This window comes from Synchiropus splendidus, chromosome 7 (assembly GCF_027744825.2).
Source record: "Synchiropus splendidus isolate RoL2022-P1 chromosome 7, RoL_Sspl_1.0, whole genome shotgun sequence".
Classification (NCBI taxonomy): Eukaryota; Metazoa; Chordata; class Actinopteri; order Syngnathiformes; family Callionymidae; genus Synchiropus; species Synchiropus splendidus.
The window spans coordinates 8,375,629-8,390,683 of NC_071340.1; the positions used below are offsets into that span (position 1 = coordinate 8,375,629).

A 15,055-nucleotide genomic window follows, 5' to 3' on the forward strand; every position below is an offset into this window, starting at 1 on the left:
TGTATATAATGAGTTATTATCAATTACAAATGTTCACATATCATTTCAAAAACCTGCGTTACATTTTAATGTAAATGTAATTTCGCTGTCACAGCTCAGTGGTGGACCCTGGTGGTTGAGACGCAGAGTGCTGGTACCTCGCAACCAATTTGCCGTAATGCACAGTAAATTTGAATATTTTCAGATCAAATATATTTATTATATTTTAATGTGACTGCTCGTTATGTTTTTTAAATGATCAGAATTCGTTGTATGACTTATTTTTATGGTATATTTTAAAGTTTCGGATTCGCCAAGCACATTGCATTCCAAGTTGTTTTTGTTAAATACATGTAGTACTGTTAATTTAAGTGCCTCTTTATTTTATTTTGAATTACAAACATTTTTTATGTTTCTTTTTGTAACCCGTATAACCTTGTTGTCGTCCGCCGGCAGCCCTCCACACCAGCAGGCGTCAGTGTTTTCCGCTACGTGAGTGGATTGCGGTGGCACATAAATAGAAGAAGACTTCATTCAGCCATTACTCTGAAGCAGGTCGCAGCGGCTGCTGGTGGAGGACAAACCCGACAACATGTTATCTGTTAGAGTTGCTTCTGCTCTGGCGAGAGCTCTGCCCAGGAGAGCCGCTTTTGTACGTATTAAACAACTTGGTATTTTTTTAGTCTGCTTGCTTTTGCATGAATTTCATTCCAACTTTGAGTTCGTGGACGGTGACGTTTCCTATTAAGGCCGTTAGCTGGCCTGTCATATGCTTGTAGCAACACTTTAAATAGTTAATATCGACGATTTTCTGTTTTTTTTTAATAAGGACTGTTAAATTTGTTCGTTTTGGTGTAATGTCCTCTTGCATAAGGTCGTTGTTATGCGCAGAGGTAAGCTATAGTTAGCACCAAGCTAAGCGCTAGTTGCTCATTCAACCACGCTTGAAGGTCAGGAAACCTAACGGCACGTCTGCGTCCCAATTCTAACTAGTTTAACACTCTGAGTTATTAAAATGTCTCATGCTAAACAATCAAGGTGTTTATGTGTAATAACCATGCCTCTTGTGAACGTTTGTCTTGACTCCAGGTGTCGAAGACTCTGCCGGCCGCTTGCATCGGGGTCAACCACCTCCACACACACAGACCATGGCTGCAGAAGACAGGTGACAGAGCAAAACATGAGCGCTGACTAGAAAGCCTTCGACTTTTGCATTTGTTTCTGGAGGTCATGGATGACACTGAAGTTTTAAAGCCCGTACAGCTCTTTGCCAACTGAGATAGATACAAGCTTGCATTCAGAGGCATTCAAAACTGTTCACATGCCACCTAAATCATCTCAAAATCTCATTTAAACAATAATATGCCACAAATAAATATAGAAAAGAAATGTAACAAATTTATGTTGAGTGTTGTACAGATGAATACTCAGATGTCAGTCTGTTCTATTTTTAATAATGTAAACATTCTAATGTTTGAAGTTTATAGTATCCTGACTGCTGCTGTAGCCTGTAATTATGATATTGCAAAGGTTGTGAATTACCACATCTTAACGTCTTCGTTACGTTTCAAATTGTCTTTCTTTCGGACTTAAATGGGTCGATACAGTGACTCCTGACATTTTTAATTGATGTCCACAATGGCGTTTCCTGACAGGCACAGCTGAGGTCTCCTCAATTCTGGAGGAGAAGATCTTGGGAGCTGACACTTCAGCTGACCTGGAGGAGACTGGTCGTGTGCTGTCCATTGGTGATGGTATTGCCAGAGTGTACGGCCTGAGAAATGTCCAGGCAGAGGAGATGGTGGAATTTTCCTCTGGACTGAAGGTACGTTAACACAGGTTTCCACATCCAACCATACAGATATGAATATGGCTCCTAATTAAAATGACCAGGTGTTGGGGGAAATTAAAATATTTTTGGGTAATCTGGGATGTTACCTGTGTCCGGTAAGCATTTTGATACTCATTCTATCTTCTCCTGCAGGGCATGTCTCTGAACTTGGAGCCTGACAATGTTGGTGTTGTGGTGTTCGGTAATGACAAACTGATCAAGGAGGGAGATATTGTCAAGAGAACCGGAGCCATTGTGGATGTTCCTGTTGGGGAAGAACTGCTGGGCCGTGTAGTGGACGCTCTGGGAAATGCCATCGACGGAAAGGTTGGATAAACCTCTTGTGGATGATAAAACTGCTTTTGCTTTTGTATGATGGAAGTGGATCGTTGTTTTTAACAGGGTCCCCTGGGTTCTAAAACCCGAAGGCGTGTGGGTCTGAAGGCTCCTGGTATCATCCCCCGTATTTCTGTGAGGGAGCCTATGCAGACGGGTATCAAGGCTGTTGACAGTCTGGTGCCCATCGGTAGAGGCCAGCGTGAGCTGATCATCGGCGACAGGCAGACTGGGTGAGCGTCATGCTGTGACTTCTAGCTTGTAAACTTGAAAGGAGTTTTTAAACAAAATTTCTCCGTGCAGCAAAACCGCCATCGCTATTGACACGATCATCAACCAGAAGCGCTTCAACGAGGGAACTGATGAGAAGAAGAAGCTGTACTGTATCTACGTGGCTATCGGCCAGAAGAGATCCACCGTGGCTCAGCTGGTGAAGAGGCTGACTGATGCCGATGCCATGAAGTACACCATCGTGGTGTCTGCCACCGCCTCCGATGCGGCTCCTCTGCAGTACCTGGCCCCCTACTCTGGCTGCTCCATGGGAGAGTACTTCAGAGACAACGGCAAGCATGCTCTGATCATCTATGATGATCTGTCCAAGCAGGTAGGAACTGGTGGCTGAGGAACCGTGAGAAGAGGAGGGTGTTTTGAAGTGGTGCTTGTTTTCCTGTGCAGGCTGTGGCCTACCGTCAGATGTCTCTGCTGCTGCGTCGTCCTCCTGGTCGTGAGGCCTACCCCGGTGATGTGTTCTACCTGCACTCCCGTCTGCTGGAGAGAGCTGCCAAGATGAACGACAACTTTGGAGGCGGCTCCCTCACTGCTCTTCCTGTCATTGAAACCCAGGCTGGAGATGTGTCTGCCTACATCCCCACCAATGTCATCTCCATCACAGATGGACAGGTACTTGCTTCTCTGCGCATCAGTAGTCACTGAATCGATTTTACATATTTTATTTTCTTTTTAACCCACTGATAGATCTTCTTGGAGACTGAGCTGTTCTACAAGGGTATCCGCCCTGCTATCAACGTGGGTCTGTCTGTGTCCAGAGTCGGTTCTGCTGCCCAGACCAGAGCCATGAAGCAGGTGGGCTCTATTCCCAAATGTGTTCTCTTGAGCTGAGAGATTTAAAAGGCATTCCAGCTTTCAACATCGGATGGTCTGCCGACCTGCTTGTAGATGATTCTGATGGCACCAAACTCTTTGACAGGTGGCCGGTACCATGAAGCTGGAGTTGGCTCAGTACCGTGAAGTGGCTGCTTTTGCCCAGTTTGGTTCCGACTTGGACGCTGCCACCCAGCAGCTGCTGAACAGAGGCGTCAGGCTCACAGAGCTGCTCAAACAAGGACAGTACTGTAAGTGATGCTGGATTCACTTGAGCCCCCTTTAGCAGAGGTCTAATGCACGTCACCTCTTCCTGCAGCCCCCATGGCCATTGAGGAGCAGGTAACGGTCATCTACGCCGGTGTCAGAGGTCACCTGGACAAGATGGAGCCCAGCAAGATCACAAAGTTCGAGAAAGCCTTCCTGCAGCACATTCTCAGCCAGCACCAGGACCTGCTCGCTGCAATCAAGTGAGTACTTTGCAAAACGGACCTTGCGTGTTCTGACAAGGAAAGAGTTAACTCTCTACCTTTTGCATTTCAGAGCTGATGGCAAGATCTCAGAAGCGTCGGACGCCAAACTGAAGCAGATTGTACTCAACTTCCTGTCCAGCTTTGAGTGAAGGCCAGCACTTGTTAATCTTCAGTGAGCCTCCTGTTCGTCTCCCGTGATGCGTCTATTTGTGAACACACTGAAGGCCGAAACCTCCATGTACAGATTTGTCCCAATAAAATTTTACAACCTCCAAGGATGTAAAATAGTCCTAATTGCTCTTTAACTTATTCCACAACTTTTTTTCTGACTAGAGGTCGCTCTTGGATATTTACTGGTCCAAGTCCATTGTGTTCAGGCTTGTCATTTCTGGAGACCATAGACAATGACAGATTGTAAGGAAAACAATTGCAGACTGTTTCTTATTACGGAAATAAAATATTCTCAAATGGACTTCGGAGTATTTCTTGCCTATTAATATAGGGATAGCTACTTTCTCCCTTCTGGGGTGTTGACAGAATATGCATCAACTTAATAGAGTAAACCCATATTTGCTCATGTGTGACCGCATATAACAGTTTTCTTTTTTTTTAAGTCAAGGGTGGCAGAAGAGCGCTCCACTGCACTGCTTCGTACCTGTCAACCCTTTCCGCACTCCAACCCTGAAACCACACGAACCAATAATGTCCAGTAGATGGCAGCACACGCAAACATGAAGCGAGCGACGTACTAAAGCTGATCCCAAATCAAATGTGACCTTTGAACTTGTTTAGCTTTTATCCGAGTTATACGACTGCTACTATTCATGCAGATAAATTAGGGACGCTCCTTCGGAGATCATATTCATTAATAATTTATGGATATTACCTGGAAAATCAATGCTTTCATTTGAGTTCAGTCACTCATTAATTTCCTCAGATGCCATTCGTTCATATCAGGCCCACAGAAAACTGCTTTACAGACATCATTGCTGACTGTTTTCTGTGTCTGCCTTAAACAATCCAGTCCTCGTGTGTTTACTCTCGATGCGTTATGAAATTTAACACTGCACACTTTGTCGGTTCTGAAGGTTGGTTCTATTATTTCAGCACAGTTATGTGCTGTACCGGAGTGAACACGTGACACCTTTTTCACGATGGCGATGTCGTCTCCTGCTTCGTGAAGTGACGCACGCGACAGAGCTGAATGTTGCTGCTGTCAATGAGGGCCATTGTCGGGGTCGCCGTGACAACACCGGAGAGAGTGAGTCGTGTCTTGACTGCGAATGATGTTTTAACCATTTATTAGATATCCAATAAACAATGTATTGTTACAGTTATTCACCAGTTCTGCTGGTTCAGCCTGTGTCTTTGTATCTGTGGAAGTGTCCAGATATCTCGAACAAAAGCCAGAGAGACATGAATTTGACATGGTGTATGAATATTTAATTGCTCACCGTCATATTGGTGGAAAAACATCTTAATGGCAGAATACATTGGGGGGTACAAACAATTAATTGATTTTTTTGTGTGTCATTACAAGTGTTTTTCATGACTGGTGAATCTGTCTTAACCATTGGAACATTGAAACTCCTGTTGCACTTTTGCTTTCATGTATGAGTCAGACATCTGCAGCCCCATGGAAGCAGGTGTGTGAATGCACCCTAAGATGCACTTGGAGGTTGTGCTCCCGCTTGTGTCGGAATGAAGCGGGGCCTTCTCTTGGGTTGCAGCGCATTACCACACAGTGATGCAGTTGGGACACGACTAAGGTCCAGTGTGGGAGCTGAATCAAGTCTGACCTTGTTCATGAATTGTAATTTAATTTTGCTGCCTAATGTGATAATCTAATTTTTGGGACTTTTGCTGAAGTGAGGCCGGAGTGTTGAGCATATACAGGCGTATACTGTCTCACGCCTCCCTCCCAGATTAGCAGGGGTTTAGGTCAGCATTTTGGCAAAGCCCTCCACCAAATACCTTTGGCTGAAGAGGTTCCTGTGTTTGTTTGTGAAGACACTGCTGTTACTTCACTCTGTGGTAGCAGCTCAGCCATGCCAGGAAGGACAGGTGGGGTTAGCTTATCTGGAGTCACTGACTAAGCTGAGAACCTTTGTTGATATTTCAATACTAGCACGATCACTTCCAGGCCCATGTGTCACTTTAATTGGATTCCAGTCCTAATCGGATCCTGCCGTGTGCTGACTCTATCGTTCGACTGACACACTCTTCCTCCGTGCTTCTCGTCTCGCACGCCGATTGTCTTGGTGCAAACCGCCGACACTCACACAAACGCTTTTGTGGTTTGGCTTCATCTCGACTAGACATTTTCTCAGACAAGCTGGTTTCACTTCCTGGATTCACAGCAAAAAGACAAGGCCGACTCAATCCGAACAAACGCTTTATTTTTCACTCTTTGCAATGTTCGCATGAAGGCGTATAAAACTGTACAAAAATGCAAAATATACATTAAGTCACACAACAGCTGAGGGATTAGAGGGTTGGACAGAAGGCAGCGTCAAAGCTTTAAGGCAAACAGTTATGTTGGACCCTCTACAAGCCTGCTTGCAGGGAGAACAGACTCACATTATATTCCTGCCCAACTGGATTCATTCATCACAGAAAATAAAATATACTAGTTACCACATTTGAACAAGCGCGCACTGTGAACCAGTGACGTTTCCTGAGGTCGTCTCCTCCTCCACATAGCTTCACCAACTCAAGTAAAGTGCGAGAACTGCCAATTCAGTTTTACACCTAAAAATAAATCCATGCTGCCAAAAAAATGCCTCCAGCGGTGCTGGCGCTTCAGTTTTGGTGGGTGCTGCCATAGTGGTTCCCATTGGAAGGGTTCTCCTGCAAACTGGTATGTGAGGTCTCTGCCTCCTCCTCCTCCTCCTGCGACACCACCGGGTCCATCGGCTGCTCGAAGAAGTTGGAGACACAGAAAACCTGCAACAGCGGGACAAATGTCAGAGCAGAGATTGGACCAGCGATCTCACACGTATCGGACGGTAAACATCCAACACGTCAATGCTTCATTTTCAAGTAAGAACAGACCTGTGTGGTAAAACAGCCATCTACCTACTGAACCAGGTGACGCCTAAACCCAAGTTATCTTGTCCCTGTTCTCCACAGTAACGCCACACAACGGCTGCTTATCTTCTTCTTTTCCTTTCGGCTTCTCGCTTCAAGGGTCGCCACAGCGGATCATCCACCTCCATCTCACCCTGTCCTCTGCTTCTCTTCTCTCAAACCTACAAACCTCATGTCCTCCTTCACCACCTCCATAAATCTCCTCTTTGGCCTTCCTCTCCACCTTCTGCCTGGCAGTTCCAACCTCAACATCTTCCTACCAATGTACTGGCTCTCTCTCTTCTCTGTACATGTCCAAACCATCTCCATCTAGCCTCTCTGACTTTGTCTCCTAAACACCTGACATGTGCTGTCCCTCTGATCTACTGCTCCCTGATCCTATCCATCCTGCTCACTCCCAGAGAGAAGCTCAGCATCTTCATCTCTGCTACCTCCAGCTCTGCCTCCTGTCTTTCCCTCAGTGCCTCTGTTTCCAAACCATACAACATTGCTGGCCTCGCCACTGTTTTGTACACCTTCCCTTTTATCCTTGCTGACACCCTTTTTTCACACATCACACCTGACACTTTTCTCGAATTATTCCACCCTGCCTGCACCCGATTCTTAACCTCTTTCTCACACTCTCCATTGCCCTGGACAGTTCAGCCTAAGTACTTAAAATCTCCCACCTCCTTTATCTCTACATCATGTAACTTCACCTGTCCATTTGGGTCCCTCTCATTCACACACATGTATTCTGTCTGTCTGTCTGTCTACTGCGGCTAACCTTCATTCCTCTCTTTTCTAAGGCAAATCTCCACCCCTCCGCTTATCTTCCACTTGCTCCCTGCTCCCACCACAGATCACAATGTCATCTCCAAACACCATTGTCCAAGGGGCTTCTTGTCTAACCTCATCTGTCAACCTGTCCGTCACCATGGCAGACAAGAAGGGGCTCAGAGCTGAGCCTTGGTGCAGTCCCACCTCCACCTTGAACTCCTCTGTTACACCTGCAGCACACCTCACACCTGGAATACACGTCTTGCACCACGCCAACATACTTCTCTGCCACCCCAGACTTATTCATACAATACCACAGCTCTTCTTTTGGCACTCTCTCGTATGCTTTCTCCAGATCCACAAAGACACAACAGCTGCCTATCATTCAACTTTTAGTATCAGTCAAGGAGGGTGCAAACCATGTATTACCAATAATGATACTGCATGTGTGTCGAATAAATACTGTATTGCATTAGTGTAAAATTGCAATACGTAGTGTGATGTCATCAACAAGTGAGGCCCAAACTTATTTTCCAGGCTGGATTTGTTAACCATCTTCATCTTTTTGTGGATATAAATGTTTCATGTGTAGTTTCATGTGAAGCCTTTAAAACCTCAATTTGAAGCGTAATTGAAAGCCTTTAAAAATCTTTGTTGAAGACTCGCAGTTGGCAGTGATGAGTTGATGTTTTCTAGGCATGGGTGACTTAGCAAATGGCTAAGGCCCCAGGACCTTCACAGCCCAAAAACATATGGGAATCTTTCATGATGTGCACTTTAAAGACTATAGTAAAATGCAACATTTGTCAAGACACATTTTGTGCATTTAACATTCTAATATTATCATAATATTTGAGTTTTATCGTATGCTGAGTCCATCAATTGTTTCAGTTGAGACTTATCGACTATCAAAATAGTGTCATAATCATAATAGTTTCTACCCTAAACTCAACTGAGAATGGACTGGGATGGGCAGTGCCTCACAAACAAGGCAGTACAGGATGGTCCTGGGTAGCCAAGTACAAAGCTCACCCCTGTTAGTCGATCTGGTGCTCCTCTCCATGGGGAGAAGACATGGACGTGCAAAAGTGATCTGCTCTCTCAGCTGACCGATGAGTTAGTGGAAATTCATATCTTCTTCTATTTCAGTTGTTGTGTTTTGGGCTATAAGTATGTGGGAGGGAGGCGCCTTAGATTATATGTTGAGACACAGTAGCCAGAAGGAAGACTTGAAGTAAGCTTACTGTTGGCCCCGTTTCCTCTATGCTGCAATAGTGACTGGTGCAAAGCTTGCACAACAACAGGCAGAAATCTGCTGAGCACGTACCGTGAGCACGGCGACCACGCCCCCCTGCAGGAGGCCCGCCAGCACGTCGCTCCAGTGATGTTTATAGTCCGACACTCGCGACAGGCCCACATACAGAGCCGTGGAGATGAGGAAGAACTGGATGGTGGGTCGCAGGAGACGGGCCCACTTTGACCTCAGCCGAGCTTGGATGTACAGCTGTAGAGAGAACAGATAATGTTGGCTTTAACATGTGTTTTGAGAGCGCTTTGTACAACACAGCACAAGAGTTTTTCAGTGTCAGCACTTTTGAGTCGGCCCGTGATCTACAACGATAACAGTGTGTTTAGTGTGGGTGTGTTTGGAAGGCGATGTGACCCAATATGAACCAGTGGGGGTGAAGAAGTACCTGCAGGAGGAGTGTTTGCATTGTACACCTTGGTGCAGAGCGGGGCAAAGTTAGGCCTGATTTTCCCAGTCCTCATGGCCACTGAAGTTGTAATATGTTAATCATTAATTTCATTTTCTGATCTCAATATACGTCTATATCATTTTAATGGACCATGATTTAAAAGCACATGTTTTAAAAGCATTTTCACTTCACCTGAAACATTTATATCCACAAATGTTGAACCTTGAATGAATCAGTCTGGAAAATATGTTGTTGTTGATGACATCACGTGGTGCATTGTTCACAGCCAACAGTACACAACAGTCAATACTTAACTCCATGTCTGTGCACTAACAGTATCGTCGACGCAGTGTTAGCACTTTGGACTGAGCAGCCAAAAGTTGATCAATAGATTAACAATGAGTTTAGTTATCCTTTCACCATGGAGAAAGAAGACAAAAAGCGAGTTGTGACGCAGCTGGTTTCAGTATGGACACAGCCATTAGAGAAGTCTGTACTTATGAGAGTACACATAAGGCCTTGATGAAGGTCAGATATTGTTAAAGTCAGCAATCCATAAGATATTTCCATTCATGTGTGGTATTAAATCAATGCAAGATCCCAGCCAGTCCGACCTCCTGAGTCTGTCGACCCTATGATACTTTATTATCATCCCTTGTCTTTCACATTGCCGAGGTCGTGTTGCGGAGGCAGCAGCCACAGCAAAGAGGCCCGGGCTTCACTCTACCCAAGAAACCTCCTCCATCTCTTCTTGTGGCATACAGAAGTGCTCCACAGTGAACTGAGAGCTGTAACATCCCCTGCATGTCCTGGGTCTGCCCCTGGGCTTCCTCCCAGATGGACATGCCTGGAACACTTCACTAGGCAGACAACCTTCTCCTGTGTGTCTAAGCTTCTCTCCAGCCATCGTGTGGAGAAACTGATTTCTATGAATATAAACAGAATATATATTGTTTTGCTTGTAGTTAATGGAATGGAATCATTTATTGTGTTTTCTTCCCCTGTTATGGTGCTCTCTCCTGTATTTTCAAACATTTTCCGTCGTATTTTGGGTTGTTTCCCTATTGACAAAAGATGGAATATATGACATTTCTTTGAAGTCCCCTTTTTTTTAAAGGTATTTTCCGGGTCCTGATAGCAACATGTTTCTTGGTGATATAGTTTTTCGTACACTTAAAACTTAAGCACTGTCAGCCCACATAAAATACTCGACAGGCCAGATTTGACCCTCTACTCACCGCGAGAAACAGCATACAGTACATGGAGAAAGAAGAGTGGCCAGAGAAAAAGGACAATCTGTGGAAAATAAAAAAGAAAAGTCAGTCAGAATACAGTATTTGTTATTAAGTTACTATGTTTTAATGTGTATATTTTCTCCTCTATGGAATCTGATGACACAAATATCTTCCTAATTTGAAGCAGCAGATCTTAATTTAGACTTCAAAAAAGGAAGTTGTGTGACAAAGACTGGCTTCACTTGAACTTGTTGTTCAGTGAGGTTGCCAAGGACAACTACATCTGCAGCTAAATCGAGACACACTGCAGCCCAACAGTTAGAAATAAGAGGAAGAAAAATATCTAAGAGAAAGAGATTTCAAATGGAATTGGCCAAATCAAGTTTCCTCCCATAGTCAAAAGCATGCAGGCTACTATGTGGTTTAAACCACACACACACTTTCTCCCACCTACTGCCTTAACTGGGTAAAAATGAATGAATAAATTGGTGCTATTTTCATTCAGGAATCCGTTTGAAAAACTTGAACCTTTACCTGGCCTCATCCACCAGGAACTTGTCTCCAGTGCAGTTGAAGTTGTCCACGTATCCTCCTGCTTTGCAGTTGATCTTCTCCCAGGCTGGTTTGCAAACAGCCAGGAAGTGTGGCCGCAGACGGCCGATGGAGTATTTGGCGATGTCTGTCAGAGACTGACTGGCCGCCGCCCCGAACACATAGCTGCCCACGGCTTTGTACACACACGCCACATATTTGGTACCAAGCGACTGATTCTTGATGCGTGACATGTAGACAGACAGGCACTCGCCACAGACGATCTGGGGGACAAGGACTTAGTTTATCATCTTTGGCTTCATCTTCATGGAAAACTCGGCAACTTGCGAGCATCATTTTTGGACGCCAGTTTACTTACAATGATCAGAGTGAACGGGATCATGACTCCGCCCAGCAGCTGGTAGGAGATGGTGTCGTCCCTCAGAGGATACTTGATGGACTCATCGTTGCAGAAGAAGCCCCGCTTGAATGGGCTGTGTCGAGGGGTCAGGATGAAAAAAGGAAGTCCAACTGAGGAAGGTGTGAGAGGAGAAATTTCAGGTCACCATAAGCTCTTTATAAAATGCTGCTTGGAAAGCATGACTGACACCGATAACTGGGAAGGCATGGCTTTTACAATGTGGCTGCGAGGGAAATTCTTGTCATTGGAGACATTGTGCAAGATTTCCACTACATGCAGAAACAGGATTTCACATTGTGACCAAGATTACGGTCTTCACCACAGGATTTTCTTATCTTACAGTGAGCTGGCGTCAATCCCAGCTCCCCCGGGTGAGAGCCAGGGCGCGCGGTGTGCACGGCATTGTCAGGCAACCACCCAACCATGACATTTGGTGGTCATCAATTAACCTCTGTATTGTTTTGGAATGTGAGAGGAAACCAGAGTTTGTGATAGCAAAAGATTGTCTGTATAATTATAAAGTGGGTTGGGAAATTTTTGGATAACTTTGAGACATGATATACCCACATGACTCATCACGGTGTGTTTTGAGTTGAAGGTGTGACCAACTCAAAACACACCCGAACATCTCCGCAGGCCTCACGATCAAAAGTGTCTGAGATTTCTTCGCCCGGAGCTAAAAATATAGGCTCTCTCGGAAAAACACACACGAGCGTTTGGCGCCTCGGTTCTGTCGTCCTGCCTGCTTCTGCTCAAACTCTTTCCACGGTGTGTTTACGTTTCAGTGAGTCATGTGACCGGATTTGATTAGCAAATGACTGGGCTCCTTCATGTAGATTGACTTCTTAGAAGTGAGTGTTGTGAAACAAAATGCTAGTGTCACTGAAGTTTAGAAATGCTCAATTTGATGACTTATAGTGGCAAAAATAGCAATTTTAAACAAGTTTAAATGCACAATGGAACAATATACATCACAACCTAGATGTATTGTAACTGAACAACTGATTCTAGTTCTCTCAAATTAATGGATTCTTTATGAAGCATTTAACTTGGGAGTCAAATCCCAACATTACATGTTTCTTCTATTGTTATGTTAAGATCTTGTACAATATATTGACCGTTTTAACTGTAAAACTTCCAGGTTTAACAAATTCTTCCTTTATTTTCACATTTTCTTCATTCATCATGAGCAATTTCATTAGGAATATATTGAGTTCATCTTTGTATGATTAAATTTCAGCTTTCATGATTTCCATATTGATGTTGCTTTCACTCAATACTTTGTTTTATATTTTTAGGTTTGCTTTCAGGTTTTCATTTTCTCATGCCACTGCCTTTTTTATTCAATGTAGTCCATCTTTTCAAAACATTGTGTTATTACGGTATTATTACTGGCTTTACTAAAATATGACGACTACTGCTTTACATTCATTTTTTCCAATTAATTTTAATAAAGAATTGCAAATCAGAGGGCCATGACTTTCTTACATAAATTTACTCTAGCATTTATGAGTTCATCCAGTGAAACTGACAGTTGCGCACTACGGTAATTTCTTTCTACTACCAACACTACGTTGTAATTACAGTGCTTTCCATCAACAACACCAACGTCGCCCTCTCAAGTGGAAGAACTGTTCGGATTATTGTTTTTCTAATTCTGACATAAATCAAATACGCAGGTAGCGGCTGCACCATGACGTAATCCCGGCTTTGAGGTGAACCTGCGTCCTATTTGTGTCCAGTTTACGGTTTTGGTTTCCATCTACAGATCAAAAATACATCAGTAACTTTTGAGTTGTCCGCAGTTGTTTGCGTCCAGAGATGCCGGGGGCGTTCTATCCGACTTGACCGTGACTTGGTATGTCATAACGCTCAACACCCAGTTTGGAGTGAACTCAATCTGAGGTGACCCACTAAGATGAGCTTCACCTACCCAGGATCAGACACGTAACGTCCAGCAGGATCAGAGGGATCCCAGAAGCTTCGAACATGGTCCTCCTCTTCTCTCCGGCCTCTTTGTTGCTCAGAAATGCTCGCTTCCGCGCGACCCGGTCGCTGATTTGGGGCGAGACGAGTCGCAGAGCTTCAGCCGGGAAAGTCTCACTGGTGTCCCGGCGGAGAAGAGAAAGACAGCAGCGTCACTGAGGAGCCTCCATCTCCTGCTGGGGCTGTCCGAGTTAACGCGGCGCGGAGACGGAGAAATGCTTTCCAGGATAAGACACGAAAGTCTAGAGCTAACACAAACACACCACGCAGATCCGCTCACCCTTCCACCATCGTCACACAGAGGGGTTCTGTGCTCGAGTCCGTCCTGCTGTGAGAGGTAACCAGGTCTGCAGCGGAGCGCGTCCCGCTGCGCTGGTGCTTTCACGGTCGGCTCGGACAATCCTGCAGTGACGCCATAGAGGCGGGGCTAGTGCTGGGGGTTCCTCACCAATTGGAATTTGTGTCAACACTGTGGTACAAGACATGAACATACTTTTTGACTCTTAAAATAGTTTTTTACTTAAAGATGCATGAGTTAAATTCTCAAACTTCATTCAATAGCGTATCCGAGGCCAGGTCATGGGGGCAGCAGATGAAGTCAAAATTTCTTCTTCAGATTTCTTTCTATCTAGAGGTCTAGCTTTCTGGAGTAGGAGTCTCCAAGAACCGCTAGAACAGACCTGGCCAACCCGCGGCTCTTCACCAGACGAGCTGCTGAACTGGGAATGATTTTGGTCAAGTTGCTATTGAGATGATGGTTTACACAGGAAATAAGACGAAAACGCAAGAGCTGTTCCGGTGAAATGTCAACATATTGTTCAAAGACTTGCGTTTAAGTTTGAAACATAAACAATAAAGCTTGCTGCACGTGCTCCAACCCGGGGGAAGTTGGACTTTCAATGCCGATGTGAGTCGCGGTAGTAAAACTTGGACCATCATCAGATCCACTATCAACAAGATTTACATAACTTAGTTCCACGTTTCACTTTGTAATTCCCTAAACAAAACGTAAGGCACCTATTATTCATTGTTGATCGCCGTGAAGTCTGTTTAATTCAGTGGAGTGAAGATGAGACGCTCCAGTCTACAGCGTTGCTCACACACACAGACTGGGGCCACGTCATTGGTGGCATGAGCCACATCAAAAAATATATCTAAGTAAAATACACATTTCTATCTATGCCGCGTGATATTACAAGGAGGATCATGGTAAAATGTATGAATTTTAAAAATACATGCAAGAGACCTACGCCTACGGCATGAACCAGCAACCTTGTCTCACACACAGAGATGTGCTTTAACCGCTATACTGCCGCTAAGTCACGTGACAAGCGGTTCAGGTGAAGCCTCACAGCCTGCCATGTTTGTAGGATGTGGCTCTTTTCAGCAACACAGTAAAACAATGTGGCTCTTAGCCTCTGACTGGTTGGCCACCCCTGCGCTAGAATATCCGAGCACTGTTGCTGGTCGGGACGATGGCTCCACGTTTGCTTTTGGGACTGTGCCAAACCATGGAATGTCGCCAACTACCGGGCTCCGAGAGGGAAGACCGTTCACTAAACAGATAAATTTAGAGGCCTCATATAGAGCAGGGGGTAAAGACACATGGACAGAGG

The 15,055-nt window shown here is 44.8% G+C and overlaps 2 protein-coding genes across 2 annotated transcripts; one reads left to right on the plus strand and one right to left on the minus strand.

Annotated features, from left to right (window-relative positions):
- Positions 1 to 473: 473 nt before the first annotated feature.
- On the plus strand, positions 474 to 3,995 carry LOC128762362 (ATP synthase subunit alpha, mitochondrial-like). The gene is made up of 11 exons (XM_053870570.1): positions 474 to 631; positions 1,069 to 1,144; positions 1,635 to 1,804; positions 1,964 to 2,137; positions 2,213 to 2,379; positions 2,450 to 2,750; positions 2,822 to 3,046; positions 3,122 to 3,229; positions 3,354 to 3,498; positions 3,567 to 3,717; positions 3,791 to 3,995. Exons 1-11 carry the CDS (start codon positions 572 to 574, stop codon positions 3,867 to 3,869), a joined length of 1,656 nt encoding a protein of 551 aa, XP_053726545.1. The 5' UTR covers positions 474 to 571; the 3' UTR covers positions 3,870 to 3,995.
- Positions 3,996 to 6,109: 2,114 nt separating this feature from the next.
- Positions 6,110 to 13,843, minus strand: LOC128762924 (phospholipid phosphatase 1-like). The gene is made up of 7 exons (XM_053871501.1): positions 13,720 to 13,843; positions 13,387 to 13,556; positions 11,412 to 11,563; positions 11,036 to 11,316; positions 10,505 to 10,562; positions 8,897 to 9,073; positions 6,110 to 6,666 (listed from the first exon to the last, which is right to left on the minus strand). The coding sequence occupies exons 1-7, from the start codon at positions 13,728 to 13,730 to the stop codon at positions 6,523 to 6,525; spliced, it is 993 nt and encodes a 330-aa protein (XP_053727476.1). The 5' UTR covers positions 13,731 to 13,843; the 3' UTR covers positions 6,110 to 6,522.
- Positions 13,844 to 15,055: the final 1,212 nt, after the last annotated feature.